Below are 15390 nucleotides of genomic sequence, written 5' to 3' on the forward strand. Positions count from 1 at the left end.
AGCAAATAAAAGTAGCACATTCAACAAAAGATCTGATGGTCAAAAGTTAAATTTATTGAAGGCCAACAAAATACTGTACTGTATGTAAATATTGATGCACATGGTCTTGCGAGTATCCACACACATCACCATAATACAAATTTATTTGGGCGACACAGTGACAACACAATAAGTCAGTGGGAGTGGGGAGAATGTCAGTGGGATATGTTTTATGTTTTTACATGGTGGTCATGACGATGGGTCTTCAAAACACATCCAGTATCTATAAAAAAAAAAGTCAATACCAGATATTACCACACATTTTTACTCAACAACATCCGGTATATATAAAGAAAGCAAGGAAACTCTCTCAGTCTCTCTTAACAACAGCTGACACGTGCTTATCGCATCCCCTTGCGCTTCAGCCGGGTCTTCCTCCTGAGCTCGGTGAGTCTGCCCTTCTTGGGTGGCAGCGGGGCGGGCGCCTCGTGCTCAATCTCCACGGGCTTCTCTGGCAGCGGCGTGTCGAAGACGTCATCTGTTATGTCCTCCTTCATCTCCTCCCTCTTCTCGGTCCTCTTGGCCTTCTGAAGCTCGCGCACCATCTGACGCTCCCGCTGCTTGGCTGCCAGAGACATGCGGAGCATGCGCCGTTGCTGTGACGATGTAGAGAATACAAAAAAGAAGCTTTAGTGTCTATGGAGATTTCAGAAAGGCATAGAATAATAAGCACAGTGAAATCAGTATGTCTGTGAAATTATTATAGGTTAGAGGAAAGAGTGCAATATATTTCATGTCGGCAGATAAAAAATGACCAAAAAAAGGGGCACACACAAGGCTTGTGTCGAACACTATACATTGTAGTCAAAAAGTAACAAAAGAAGTCTGTGGATGAACCTGGCGCTACAGACATTTCTGACCTAGTCCATTTTCAAGGTTTTTTTTTTGTTGTCATCATTTTTAGTATCGCTACTTTTGGTGAACAACAGTCGCACCAAGCAAGCAGTACATGGCACAAAGTCAAGGCGCAGTTGCCAACCTTTTTTTCACCCTTCATTCAGGTTGGAAGATCAGAAATTCACAATTTATCGCTACGAACCATGCACACATACTGCCAGTGCACACCGAATGCGGCAAGAGCGACACAAAGGCGCTGGAAGTTATTGACAAGGTGTCTGCAGGTTTTAACAAGTGCAATTTTAGACTTTTTTTTAGACCTTTTTTAGACCATCATGGGCTAAATTTTAGACCTTCGCGGAGTATTAAAAAAATGAAATAAAGCCAGATTGCGGTCAATTGACTATATATACGCGCGCACGCGAGCACACTTCAGAGCACACATCAGAAACAAAACAGAGCGGCGTGGAAAAGGACCTAAAAACAAAGCGTAACAAAACAAATAAACATTAATCCTTTGTCGATATTTTGCATTGAAACGTAGGTCTTAAATTACTCAAACTCAATTTTAGACTTACACTGCAAAATATCCCAATATTTTAGACTTTTTTAGGCCTAAAATGGAAAATGTGTAATTTTAGACTTTTTTAGACTTTTTAAGACCCCGCAGACACCCTGTATTGACTTTGTATCGATGAGCTGGCAACAAAAGCATTTTGGGCCTACAAGAGGTGCTTCCGGTGTGACGAATTGGTAGCCTGGTGAACCAGCGCCACCCGCTGGACGGCAAAATGTTTTGTCTACGGGTGGGTCTGGCCTCGCATAATGATTCAATGAAGCCAGAATGCCAAGAATCTGGCAAACCAATTGGGTCATTTCACGTGAAATCAGACACTTTGGGACCCGACCGACCCGGATTTCAATCATACTTGGTGTGCCTTTTCAGTAGCAAGGTAGCACCACAGAACTGCATTGGTTTGAATCTGACACTAATATTAAGGGAGAAACAGACTAGGAAAGGTTCACATGTGAGGGTAGGACACTATACATTCAGCCTTGAATATATCAGTCAGTGTTAGTCACAAAAAGATGCCTGTGGTGTTGTTTGAAAGCTCTTTTCTGGCTCTACATATTACACAATCACCTTGGAATACAACTACTCTCAGAATATGAATTATGATAAATTGAAAAATTTAAAATTGAATATCTAAAAAACTTATATTTTAAAATGGCCAGTTCCTTGTCCAAACGTAGCCGGCAATGTCATGAGCAGCACCTAAAATGCTGGTGTTCGGTTTGTTATTCATTTCAGAGAATTTGACTCACAAATATGGCGTCATACAGACCACTTACTAATAATATGGTAATACCATAGTAGCATCACATGACAAAACAAAAACAAAACAAAAATGGTCAGTGTCCATGGTCCCAGGTTTCAGAAACTAAGGCAGATGTCCATTTATACACACCAAATGATGATATGTGAATGTTTGAACATTCCTTCTCTGTGTACCTGTGCCATCTTCCCTTTACCGTACTTTAAAGAGATAATCAATGGCTACACTCTCATTTTGTACTCTACCAGTGCAGTTGAAGCAACAGCTGTGTCTTTTGTAGATAATGTATAAGTACGTCCCGTTGCAGTTACAGGTTCCACTACCAGAAGCACATCCTGATGATCCATGACAAGTCTATCTGGTCTGAAGGGAAAAGTGAAGGATGGAGATGCCCATGAGGATGCAGGAAGTTCAGTTTCACCTCTCCAGTGCTCGGCATACATTCCTCAGCACATGCTAGCCACCAGTTGCCATTATATACAGCTACAACATACCCTTTGATGCTTGAAAATGTAACACATTCCTTTACTGAGCTCACTCTTTCAACTCTGCCTTCTCTGAATGCTCAAAATGGCCTAACTTCCACTGTGTCCATTGACAATGGGCAGAAGCTGTGTAGTTTTTGAGTACCTGGAATAGTTCTTGCAGATTCAAACCTTTTCAACAGGTTCTCAGCTTCATGATGGTACATCTCTGTTGTGGCAAACTGGCAATGGATGTTCTTGACATTATCCTTGACTGACTCCCTTGAACCAGGAACGTTTTTAAAACTATAGTTTTGTAATTCAAGATGCTATTCAATCATCTCACTGGAACAACCAGTGCAGGCCACAATCCATCCATTTGTATGCTACTACCAAGATCAGTTGAAACTGGGAAAAAAATCTGTTTTGTTGTTATTTCAGACTGCAACATTCATGATACAATTGCTGTACATCTGTTTCAGAAGCTCCTAATTCAGTTCCTCAGTGACACTTCATCAATGACAGAACACCCAAAGAAGATCCTATATTTTTTCTGATGGCTGTGCTGCACAATATAAGAACCTTAAAAACACAACAAATGTGTGCCACCACGAGGCAGATTTTCACATACCTGCAGAGTGGCACTTTTTTGCCACATCACATGGCAAAGGTCCATGTGATGGCGTTGGAGGGACAGTTAAATGGCTTGCTGCACGAGCAAGTCTGCAACGTCCTATTGACAATTAAATTGTAACGCCATACCAACTGTTTGAATTTGTCAAGGATAATGTCAAGAACATCCATTGCCAGTTTGCCACAACAGAGATGTACCATCATGAAGCTGAGAACCTGTTGAAAAGGTTTGAATCTGCAAGAACTATTACAGGTACTCAAAAACTACACAGCTTCTGCCCATTGTCAATGGACACAGTGGAAGTTAGGCCATTTTGAGCATTCAGAGAAGGCAGAGTTGAAAGAGTGAGCTCAGTAAAGGAATGTATTACATTTTCAAGCATCAAAGGGTATGTTGTAGCTGTATATGATGGCAACTGGTGGTTAGCATGTGCTGAGGAATGTATGCCGAGCACTGGAGAGGTTAAACTGAACTTCCTGCATCCTCATGGGCCATCTCCATCCTTCACTTTTCCCTTCAGACCAGATAGACTTGTCATGGCTCATCAGGATGTGCTTCTGGTAGTGGAACCTGTAACTGCAACGGGACGAACTTATACATTATCTACAAAAGACACAGCTGTTGCTTCAAATGCACTGGTAGAGTACAAAATGAGAGTGTAGCCATTGATTATCTCTTTAAAGTACGGTAAAGGGAAGATGGCACAGGTACACAGAGAAGGAATGTTCAAACATTCACATATCATCATTTGGTGTGTATAAATGGACATCTGCCTTAGTTTCTGAAACCTGGGACCATGGACACTGACTATTTTTGTTTTGTTTTTGTTTTGGCATGTGATGCTACTATGGTATTACCATATTATTAGTAAGTGGTCTGTATGACGCCATATTTGTGAGTCAAATTCTCTCTGAAATGAATAACAAACCGAACACCAGCATTTTAGGTGCTGCTCATGACATTGCCGGCTACGTTTGGACAAGGAACTGGCCATTTTAAAATATAGGTTTTTTAGATATTCAATTTTTAATTTTTCAATTTATCATAATTCATATTCTGAGAGTAGTTGTATTCCAAGGTGATTGTGTAATATGTAGAGCCAGAAAAGAGCTTTCAAACAACACCACAGGCATCTTTTTGTGACTAACACTGACTGATATATTCAAGGCTGAATGTATAGTGTCCTACCCTCACATGTGAACCTTTCCTAGTCTTTTTCTCCCTTAATATTAGTGTCAGATTCAAACCAATGCAGTTCTGGGGTGCTACCTTGCTACTGAAAAGGCACACCAAGTATGATTGAAATCCGGGTCGGTCGGGTCCCAAAGTGTCTGATTTCACGTGAAATGACCCAATTACAACGCAAAGATGTGTTTTGAATCAAAGTGGGCAGGGTTTTGAGGGAAGGTTGTTCTCATCAACAATCTTCGGATGTATTATGGATCGAGGTCAGACTAAATTAGACATCCACATTTAGTCTGGTTTATCAGGCTAACGAATTGGAGTTGAACTGCAGTGAAGACTGTGGCGATGAGCTAGGACGCAATCAGGAAGCAACAGCCACTGTAGCCAACTGGAGTCTGAGAATACAGTCCTACTTTGTCACTTTTGCCGTTGCAGCTCTGAAATAGTTCAGCAATGTCTTCTGCGCTTCATAAAGCTTTTGTCGCTTTCAGTGCTTGTGATGGTGTCGTTTTCTGTGTGTTCCTGCAGTCAGGGTGCATCTTTATAGAGAATTTCATTTGTGGGATCTTAATTTGTGTTCGTTTCATTTTAATTGCTTACCATGTTAGGCGACTGGAAGTGGGGATTCTCGTACAGCGTTGGCCCACCAAAGCTGCCTTGGAATATTTTGATGAGGTTCAACACAAAGCGTGGTCCAATTTCCACCAGTGATGCGTCCTCCTCAATGATCTACAGGCAGATTGGATGACAGTTTTATATAATAAATGCATTACATTACAAACATCCATGATGAAAATCCATTTTCCAATACACACAATAGACTTCTTGATACCAAATAAAAAGATGCCTATAAAACTGACCTGGTAATTCCTGAACCATATTCTATTGTCGGCGATTGTGAATGTGAAGACGTGATCCACGAATGGTTGGCTCTTCGGGTGATACCGAGGTGTTGAAAAAGTCTGAGAAAACAAACAAACAAACAATTATATTTTCAGTTCATTGCAAACTTCCAAATTAGTCATTAAACACAAACAAAAGAGGAAGTATGCCATAACAAACCTGGATAAAGAGTTCCTTCAGCAAGGAGTAATGGGGGTCCTTGTCAAATTGCTGTATTATAAAGGAAAAAACAAATTAGTAAAATGCCCATACTACCACAAAGCAGCTGTATACAACCTCAAAACCTATGCTGAAGTGAACTTACTGGATCAAATGACAGAAGGGGTCTGGATCCTTTCAGGCAGTTTCCAGTCATTTTCAGCTCTGCTAATGTGTGCACTGGAGAGAAAGGAGAGAGGAGAGTCCAGTTTCAGCAAACACGTGAATACATGACATCTACAGGTTGTAAGGCTTCTTCAACTTATGGCCCACAATTCAGATGCAGTCCATATAGAAACTTTTTGTGGCCCAGAAACTGACTTATAACTCAATGCAGTTTAGTGGATTTTTTGTGTCGTCTTATTTTATGTGGTCTTCTAAAACCCAGTGAATTTTCCATTCTGCATTCTAGGTAATTAAGTCGAATAGCACTGATTTGCAATATAAAACACTTACCATTCTGTACCAGGAATTTGGCAGAAGGTCCATGTGGGACGTTGGCAATCCTGAAACACAATTGGTCATCATTAGTCAATGCTATTTTCAACTATTCTACTAAGTTGGCACAGCATTACTATTCCAAGGAATAATAGTAATAACAATAAAAAAAAACTTACCACATGTAGAGATCTTGCTTTTTCTTTGCTTCAAAATATATACATTTGTTGCAGTTCTTGATTTCACACACCTTGAAGGAAAGGACAAAACATCAAGCACTATACATTTACAACACAAGCTATGATCGTGTAGTCACTGTAGTGTATAACTGCAGAATCAGGTCAAAATGTGTCATACCTCATTGACAACGAACAACTTGTCCTTCCTGTCCATTTTCGTGTCTGAAAAGGATTGCACACGGATTTTAGAGCTTCACAGTTTAGTTAGTGCATGAGAAACATTTACAGGCTCGAGTCTGGCACCGTTGTGTTTGCCCAACATACCAGCTTTCGAGTGAGGCATCATGGTTCTGAGGTCCTGCAACAAGTGTCTTGTTCTGAAGTTGATTCCTCTCGAGGAAAAGACCAGAACACGTTCCTTGTTTGTCCATTTTCCCTGAGAAAGGTGAAACCAGAATCGCCATCAAGTAAATACAAAGCATGTCGCTAGCATTCGGTTTCTCGGAACATCAGACGATACTCATTTTCTTCACATATCTTCAATTTAGTTAATTTCAGATTGAAGCGGAACGACACACCGCGTACATTGTTGACGAGTAGATTCTATTTTAGAAATTGCATGGATTCTCAGGTGATCAAGCCCAGCATGCTAACATGTTGCACTGTTTGTTATGGAGAGCCGACAGTCTTATCTTACCACTGAAACAGGAGCCGGAATGTGAATTTCATTCTTCTGTGCCTGATCCGCATTCTTATTTTGTTCGGATTCCCCATTCAAGTCAAATTTAACTTTTTTCTTGTTTTTAGGTCCTGGACCCTTCTCCCCACGTTTTCTCTTCAGTGCCGACATTTTCCAACTGGGTCTGCTGCCAGCAAAGGAGGAACTACACGTTGTTAAAGCAATCAGTGGAAATAAACAGCGCCCTCTTGCACACTGGAGTGTAATGCACACAAGGAGAAAATGAGCTGTGTGAATCAAAGGAAAATGTTTTACCAAGTAGATAAAAGGGGGCACTTTATATGGCAAACACAAAGAAATACATAAAGTTAAATAAAAACGCAGTTCATTGTCGACAAGAGGGTGGAGGAGCAAGAGTTTTCTATTAAACACAAATGCCAGCTCTGGAAAGCTCTGACTTTCATTTCTATAATACGCCAAAGCTGAAGGGGGGTGACATCTGATGATTTGTGAGCTGCAACGAGCAGAGATTTCCCCACTTGCTTTTTTTTTGCAGGTGCTCTCTGATGACTCATGCACGTTTTCCAAAAGTACACCAGGGGTCGCCATTGCCACAAAAACGCCACAGCGAACACTTCATAAAATGAGTGGATTACATTTTAATGTAATTATTTTGTTTTATTTTTTTATACAAAAGCCATAACTACTATTAACAAACCAAATATTCTAATACACAATGTTATTGACATCGAAAAAAAATCTCATTACAAATTTAAATGCGTATGTACAAAGCGATGACAACAGTTGTTAATAACAATGTTATGTTATGCAGCATATATTATCCACATAATATGTCAAGGGACCTTTATGATATCCTTCATTCATCATTAACTTCTTCGTCTGGTGAGCAGTAGTACTCTACAAAACAGATCTGTCCATCATCGTTGCGAACGAGGTATTGCAGCGACAGGAAGCCTCGTGAATCAGTCCGCACTGACACCTTACAGGACAGGGCCAGAGCCTTTGTAGAGGGTTTGAGTAAAGCCATCTTATATCTGTCAGGAGACAAAACACAATGCTATTTAGTACAGGTTGAGTAAAGCCATCTTATATCTGTCAGGAGACAAAACACAATTTTATTTAGTACAGGTTTAGTAAAGCCATCTTATATCTGTCAGGAGACAAAATACAATGTTATTTAGTACAGGTTTAGTAAAGCCATCTTATATCTGTCAGAAGGAGACAAAACACAATGTTATTTAGTACAGGTTTAGTAAAGCCATCTTATATCTGTCAGAAGGAGACAAAACACAATGTTATTTAGTAGAACTACAGGTTTAGTAAAGCCATCTTGTATCTGTCAGGAGACAAAACACAATGTTATTTAGTACAGGTTTAGTAAAGCCATCTTGTATCTGTCAGAAAGACACAAACCACAATGTTATTTAGTAGAGGTTTAGTAACGTCATCTTGTATCTGTGATGGGGACCAAACACAATGTTATATAGTACAGGTTTATTAAAGCAATCGGGTCAAAGACGTCCAACATGAAATTGTCCTTCAGTGCAACGGACACTTTTGCTTACTGTAAATGCAAAAAAATATATGTATATTTTCTTTATAATTTTTTTGGCTTGGCTTTCATGCATTCCCTTGAGAAAAACAATTAAAATCATGTTTTTCACAGTTACAGTAAGAAAAAGTATCCGTTAGCACTGAAGGACAATTTCATGTTGGACGTCTTTGACCCAATCTTGTATCTGTGAAAGGGACAAAACACACCCCATTTCTGACAGGTATATTAAAGATGTCTCATATTTGTGAGGAACAGGAAATGTCATTAAAAAAATACCTCAGTCTCACAACAAATTAAAGTTAAAAGTTAAAACTGACAACTACATCATTCTGGGGGGTTGAAACTGGGATCTCCTACAGTTTGGTTTCACGGCTCAATTTACCTGTTGGTTTGTGTCTTGGTGCACTGGAAAAGTTCCATCATATCAGAGTCCTTGGGGTAATCATAATGTGCATTTCCAGAGTTGCCAAATGTAGACAATCTACAAATGCAGAGGGCAAAAAGAGAGAAAGAACAAAAATCAGCACAATAAAGCATCTGGAAAAGACTCTTTAAGATGATGACATAGAACAGTTCCATCATAAATTTAAAATATTTCTGCCACACAGGACATGCATAAAATACCATTTGCAAACTAATTTCCAGCACCACATGGTGTTTTCTTACCTTGAAATTATACAGAGACCATACGAAAATCTACCTTGTGTACTATAAACGGTTCCACTCTCTACCTAACTTTTACATGAGATGTCCCTGGTTTGCAGATAGTATCAAACTTCATGTCAGACTATGACCCATCAACGTAATGAAAGCCCACCTGGGAAACTCCTATTGTCATTGTGACAAACTGTAGTACTCTACAGCATACAGTGCTCACTGCACACACCCTCGTCTCAACCCTGCAAGGAGGCAACCCCAAACGGCGGCCCCAAGGGAGTAGTGCAACGGGACGGTACCGTACCATGCTCAGAGTACCTCAGTCATGGAGGAGGATGGGCGACAGTATTTGTTAATTACTCTCCCCACCCACCTGGCGGGTTGGGAATCAAACCAAGTCTGACACCCTAACCATTGACTCATGACTGCAGAACTAACCAACCAATGCAATCAGTGCGCAGTTAAGCACTGAATACAAAAGGTAGATGCACCACACGAGCAACATGCTTTACCTGAAGAACGGCTGAGAGGGAGACATGGTGATCTGCAGAATCTCACTGGTCATGTCCAGTTCGGAGAAGGCCTCTTTCAGACTGTCGGACTGCAAGATGACCTTGTTGGTGACGTTGGTGCTGCAGAAGTCAAAGTCTATGGGCTCCTCTGGCTCCTGGGTGTTGATCTTGCACACCGTCACCACGCCACCTTCCTCCAGGAAGAGGGTGAGGGGGAACCCGTAGCCGCTGTAGCACATGCGCAGGGCGGTCGAGACACCTTCAGCCAAGAGAAAAGAAAAAAATAAACATTTTGATCAGACTTAAGAGATGGGATTTCTGTCTCTTTGACGGGATATAGATCGTAGTGGCTGGTTCCTTTTAAAGAGCTGTTCAAACAAGTCCGACAGGCAGACAAAGATGCGTCCGATGGCGGCGAAAGAACGCGTTTCAAACGGACAGACCGACGGATGGACGGACGGACATACCCTCTCATAGAGATGCTAGGACGCAAGTAAAAACTGTTAAGAAGATAGCATTTTTGACTCCACCTCTGGGTCATTTTGTCCAAACAATAACTGATCATAAAATAACTTCAATCACTTTAATCATGTGACTACGTGTAACTTTATGCAAAGTCTAACCCTAAGTTTAATAGAAAGGTTTAATTTCAATGTGACTTTTAGTTATGCTCTTGAGTACCGGACACAGTTGGTTGACTAGACAAAGATATGCTGAGATATATGTGGAATGTTTTTAAAATTGTAGAATATCAGGTGGCTGTCATTACCTGGAATTGTGCTTCCTCCAAAGATAGTGAGGCAGTCGAGGAGAACTGTAAGATTGACTTGAAACCCAACAGAATCTTCTTTGATGACAAACTCCTGAAATATGTCCGCCTGAAATGCAACCAAAAGCACAATATATTTACTGCAAGATTAGGTAACGTGCCTAAAGTGCACCATGCCGAGCATCATAACCCTGTTATAAAGGTCCAGCCAGGGGCAGACACCCCAGGTAGGCCTACAGAAAAGCCCTGCCATGAATCTGTTACAGCCAATTCCATAAACCAGCCGATCCTTATCACCACACCCCTGTCAGCCAGGTTAATACGGGAATTAGTTAAATTACCTGTGTTACGAGCACAGGCAAGAGATATCTGGTAGAACTTTTACATCTAATTCCAGTTAGTTCACCCCTGCATTCAACCAAGGGATGGTGTAATTTCACGTGAAACCCTAATAACTAAGAGATGCAAGTAAAATCTAACAAGAGATTGAGTAAAAAGAGAAGGAAACCTGGATAAAGGCATTGGCTTGCAGGCACTTGGAGTCCTCGACTGTCACTTTCAATCCATTCTGTGTAGCATTAAAAATGGCATGGTCTTTAAATGATATGGCTTTGAGGATGTTGGAGAGATTTCTGACATTGTCCAGAGTCGCAACAAGAACATACTCCTCATGGTCTTGCTGAGACTGAGTTGACAGTGGCATGTTTGACACTGTTAACCTGAAAAAGAGATCAGAGACGTTCCATATTCTGTCATACATACAGCAAAATCCAAAGTAAATACAGACTGTGAGGACATACCGAATTATAAAATTTCATTATTCTAAGCAATCTGACAGTACACTCAGACAACCTGGTTGTTTTGTTTAGTTATCAAACTAGCTAATGTCAGAGCCGTAGAGAGAGGTACAGTCTCTCTTATCTGTAGGCTATGGCTAATGTAAACATGGTTAGCCCCATCAGTCTAAAACTACCTAAGTAACCTTATAATAACAATTTCGTATGATTAATTTACACCATGCCTTACTGCACAAATATGTGATCGTGAAACTTACGTGAAAAATAATGTAAACAATGGTAAAATCCCTCATATAAGCTTATTTTTCAAGAGCCGCGCCATCTCTCAGAACATGGAATTTTATTCGCGGCTTGCTCTTCTTATTTAGAACCAACGAAGTGCCATAGCGCCCCTTACTGCACAGGAGTGTAGTCTAACACGCTCAACACAAGGGCAGGGTACCCAATACAAGGGTGGCACTTGGTGGCAAACTAAACCATTCTGAAAAATACCAACAATGATGATTACATTATTACTGGACACACAACTGCAGTGCTAAGAAGTTTTTTTTGTTGTTTTAAATTTTATAGATTTTCAAATTAGCCAAGGCAATAGACAGTTAGACCTCATTTGTCTGGTGGAGTATCATTCCACCTTTCTGTATCCACACAAAACTAAATAAATAATAATAATAATAATAATAATAATAATAATAATAATAATAATAATAATAATTTTTTAAAGTGGAGAGGTGCAATCCTCTTCACATGTACGCAAGTAAATATTAAGAAATAAAACAAATAACTTTTCAGGATTCATTTGCATCAATCAGCGTACCTTATTTCACTCAAATATGCCACAGAGGCATATGCAAAAATCTGAATTGGCTCCTTATCAGTGATGTGAGTAGGCCTAGACTTGTTCTGTGTTACGAGTAAGGGTGTTACAAAGGTGGCCGACAATGTGCAACAGCAACAACACAGGGATTTTCTATCTGCATAGATACAAGTGCCACTAAATTTAGCCTGGAAAAATACCTTTGAGAGGTGGGGGACAGGGGACACACAAGGCCACTGAAAAGCGTGAGAAATAGAAGGAGAAAGCTGAACTGGGGCTATCTGTAGATCTGTAGATCCTGTGATATCATTATGTAAAACTTCTGATCACTTGGAATCAAGACCTTGGAATCTAGAATCTCCCAGTGATGGTATAAATATATATTTAATTGATCTTTAATCAACGATTGAACACAATAATGATAAAAGCAACTATTAATAAAGAATGCTGCTGTCTTTCACTAAGACACATTTTAGCAATAATGTTGGTCTATGTCAAAAAAAGAGCATCGTAGAAAATTAAATAAAAAAGGCAATGAGTTACATATGTGGACATTCTTTTCACATCTTGAACTTGCACTACTGAACTAACTGAAAAAAGATAGCTATATTATTATTATTATTATTATTATTATTATTATTATTATTATTATTATTATTATTATTATTATTATGATTATTATTATTACAATTCTTGCTGCTTCCTGACCCTGTGTATAAATTGGGACATTAAAAGTGCAGAATGCATTTAGCATTGTGTGACAGTGAAGACACATTTAACCCCACTGCTTCAATTACTTTTTCGATCTGAGGCAGGCAGGCTTTGTGCAAGCTGTGGCCGCCCTTTCTGAAAGCCTGGATTGTTTTTAGCAACCACTTGAAGGAGTCTGTTCTCTGGCTGTGCTTGCCTGCCTGGCCTCGACCCACCCACCATGCGTAAGATAAGACAAGGGCCAGCTTGTCCTGTGCTGCCACAGCTTCTTGTATACTTCTGGCCTTGGTAAAACATATTGCATAACCTTTGACCTTTCAGATTCTCTGTGCTCCTTTTTGAAAAGATATACTGTGTAGGCCTATCAGGTTACCGTGTCTATAAATGATCTTTTTTTCATTCAGAGAGGGACAGGCCAGCCAACATATAAGATAGTAGGCCTACACAGAAAGGCTTACATATTAGAAAGCTGTTATATATTATAGAAAAGTTGATATGATGCTGATATGTCTCTATAGTAGGCCCATAATTATTGCAAAAAGGGTTGTTTCTAAAAGCAATACATGTATAAAAATAACAATAGAAAATTGTAGAATTATTGGATTCTGGCTGGGTGCTATTCTGAGATTTATTTTATTTTATTTTAAACTTACTATAGAAAGACTGTGGTGCAGGCCATTGTTGCTGAGTTTGGCGAGCCCCAAAGTCTAGTTCTACCCTACCTAGGCTACTGCCTGTTACCGTCTCACCCCTGCTCCTCCTCCTCCTCCCTATCTCCATTGATGCCGTCGACGGGAGAAAGGGTTTTTGAATCCGAGCAACAGTGCAGCCGCCATGCTGGGTGAGACAAACTTGCCACGCTTTTCCACCCGCTGCTCTATGCCTTCCTTGTGTTTGTGAAGACGAGAAGGAAAGCGTTTGCATACAGGTAAGACTGACTGCTTTCTGCGATAACTGGCATTCATTGCAGGATGCGACAGCTTGCCGCTCCCTGCTGTTGAAACTTTAGCCACACCAACTAGTTCTACACAACAGTCCGATTAGTTCAGCCTTGCGGTCAGGCTCCTCTCTCACGAGAACAGACTTTGAACCGTTCTGTGCACTTGTTACACCGTCCGATGTCTCGGAATATATTGGGATACCTTCAGTGCCCACACCTGCGCGTAAAGCAAGCGGATACATTTTGTGGATAAACGGCCTGCTTTGGAACGGCAACAAAGAAATTCATCCTTTTAAATCTTGATTTTTCATTTCGGGGTAAGTTTTGCTGTGTATTTAAAGGTCTCGCGCTATTGTTCGCTTGAAATCATTCACCAGCAAGGCAAGATATCGAGTAATAGTTCAGCCACAAAAACGCTAGTTTGGATGATAATTTGGTAACGATATTTTCAGGCATTTGATGCAAAGGATCATTTGGTATGCAAGGGTCATCTAGGGGTTGCTATTTGACACGCATAAATCATGGTTGCTTCTTTGGTTTAACAACAAAAGGACTCTACCGAAGCGGAGGTGGCCTGTGTGAATGGTGTTTTGGATTTTTTTTTAAAAGAAAGATTTTTGCGTTACACTGACGCACTACATTCACAGAATCCCTGGTCGAGCCCTTCCACGCGCAATTTCTCCCAGTCACTGGGTAGTTAATGCAACTTTCCAAACGGGCTTCTGGATATTGTATCATCCGTAGAGTAGGCTATGGATGATGCCACTATGGTGTTAGTTGGTGTTGATGTTGTCCTGGAGTCATTCAGCCATCATGTGTGCATTTAGCTGACAAACTGGTCTGGCCAGTTTTAACTGTTGGTTTTGGTTTTAAAACACAGATTCCTTGACCATTAACAGAATGGTTGAGGTTTACACAAATGCATAACTTTTTCTAATACTAGGTTACATGGATGCATGTGACTTTTTTTATATATTTATTTATTTATTTATTTAATTCTGTGTATTGTTTTATGCACCATGTCTATGGTGCGGTGTAGCCCCACCAAACACCCTGAGGATACAGAAACTAAATTATTCACTCCACTCCCAGATCAAAACAATTTTTTTTTTGGTCGATTAGGACAGGGGTGTCACTGGTGCTACTGCAGTCAACCCTATCTAGTCAATATAATGACCTGTCTGATCCTGAACTCTGCACAGGGATTGGCAGATTGTTGTCACCCAAACCCTCTGGTGCTGTGTCAGTAGGCCACCCTATACCCCCTGAAGTGTACACGAGCAGTCACACATACAGGACTGCATCGGTTAGGGTAGCCTACCCAGAGAGATCTCTGGGGTGGCGTGGGTGTGAGCAATGCAGCAGAGTTTAGCCAAGCACGAAGGATGCAAGTTTTCCATTAAGTTTGAATGTTTTTGTAGCTTTTTAAAAAGCACGTTGGGTCTGTGGCATGGTGCTTTATGACTTGGCTTGGCCTAACTTAAAGTAGTATTTATACTGACACACATATTTCACAAGTCTCTGTTTGCCCTGCTCGAGGTATCTAAATTTTTGCCCCACAACCCTTGAAGCTGCATAAGCCAAAAAACTCCATATGTCCTGGATTTGACTGGATTTCGGTAGGCTGTGTTCTTCGTAATCCTGTTAACATGAGAAGAGTAATACCGCACACAAAAAGGGTAGTGGTTGTAACTGAGCACACACACACACACACACAC

At 40.5% G+C, this 15390-nt stretch overlaps 3 protein-coding genes across 7 annotated transcripts in view; 1 reads left to right on the top strand and 2 right to left on the bottom strand.

Annotated features, from left to right (window-relative positions):
* Positions 1 to 33: 33 nt before the first annotated feature.
* bxdc2 (brix domain containing 2) lies at positions 34 to 7152 on the bottom strand. The gene is made up of 10 exons (XM_063211356.1): positions 6912 to 7152; positions 6539 to 6650; positions 6393 to 6436; positions 6215 to 6285; positions 6054 to 6103; positions 5704 to 5777; positions 5559 to 5609; positions 5357 to 5458; positions 5097 to 5225; positions 34 to 635 (listed from the first exon to the last, which is right to left on the bottom strand). Exons 1-10 carry the CDS (start codon positions 7062 to 7064, stop codon positions 381 to 383), a joined length of 1041 nt encoding a protein of 346 aa, XP_063067426.1. The 5' UTR covers positions 7065 to 7152; the 3' UTR covers positions 34 to 380.
* Positions 7153 to 7532: 380 nt separating this feature from the next.
* On the bottom strand, positions 7533 to 13567 carry rad1 (RAD1 homolog (S. pombe)). Of its 4 annotated transcripts, none has more exons than XM_063210646.1 (6): positions 13482 to 13567; positions 10916 to 11126; positions 10408 to 10516; positions 9639 to 9897; positions 8852 to 8950; positions 7533 to 7948 (listed from the first exon to the last, which is right to left on the bottom strand). In XM_063210646.1, exons 2-6 carry the CDS (start codon positions 11108 to 11110, stop codon positions 7771 to 7773), a joined length of 840 nt encoding a protein of 279 aa, XP_063066716.1. In that variant the 5' UTR covers positions 11111 to 11126; positions 13482 to 13567; the 3' UTR covers positions 7533 to 7770. The 4 variants fall into 4 exon arrangements, with proteins under 4 accessions (XP_063066716.1, XP_063066717.1, XP_063066714.1 ...); XM_063210647.1 differs by having other exon boundaries at positions 13386 to 13484; XM_063210644.1 differs by lacking the exon at positions 13482 to 13567 and adding an exon at positions 11462 to 11615.
* A 1-nt stretch (position 13568) lies between these two features.
* The window catches only part of sema4d (sema domain, immunoglobulin domain (Ig), transmembrane domain (TM) and short cytoplasmic domain, (semaphorin) 4D), a 54804-nt gene continuing 52982 nt past the window's right edge, over positions 13569 to 15390 (top strand). The window contains exon 1 of one of the 2 annotated variants that reach the window (XM_063210640.1): positions 13569 to 13660. The gene's annotated coding sequence lies outside the window, so the exon portion shown is untranslated. The other variant, XM_063210642.1, reaches the window with a different exon arrangement.

This window comes from Engraulis encrasicolus, chromosome 11 (genome assembly GCF_034702125.1).
Source record: "Engraulis encrasicolus isolate BLACKSEA-1 chromosome 11, IST_EnEncr_1.0, whole genome shotgun sequence".
In the NCBI taxonomy this organism is placed as follows: Eukaryota; Metazoa; Chordata; class Actinopteri; order Clupeiformes; family Engraulidae; genus Engraulis; species Engraulis encrasicolus.

Excerpts from the sequence above, each read along its gene's own strand:
- bxdc2 (XM_063211356.1), bottom strand. The coding sequence starts at position 7,064 with ATGTCGGCACTGAAGAGAAAACGTGGGGAGAAGGGTCCAGGACCTAAA. Across the intron at positions 6,651-6,911 it reads TTCCGGCTCCTGTTTCAGTG|GGAAAATGGACAAACAAGGA; the intron begins GTAAGATAAGAC and ends CACCTTTCTCAG. Across the intron at positions 6,437-6,538 it reads GATGCCTCACTCGAAAGCTG|ACACGAAAATGGACAGGAAG; the intron begins GTATGTTGGGCA and ends AATCCTTTTCAG.
- rad1 (XM_063210646.1), bottom strand. The coding sequence starts at position 11,110 with ATGCCACTGTCAACTCAGTCTCAGCAAGACCATGAGGAGTATGTTCTT. Across the intron at positions 9,898-10,407 it reads TGGAGGAAGCACAATTCCAG|GTGTCTCGACCGCCCTGCGC; the intron begins GTAATGACAGCC and ends TCTTGGCTGAAG. Across the intron at positions 8,951-9,638 it reads CCCTCTCAGCCGTTCTTCAG|ATTGTCTACATTTGGCAACT; the intron begins GTAAAGCATGTT and ends CTGCATTTGTAG.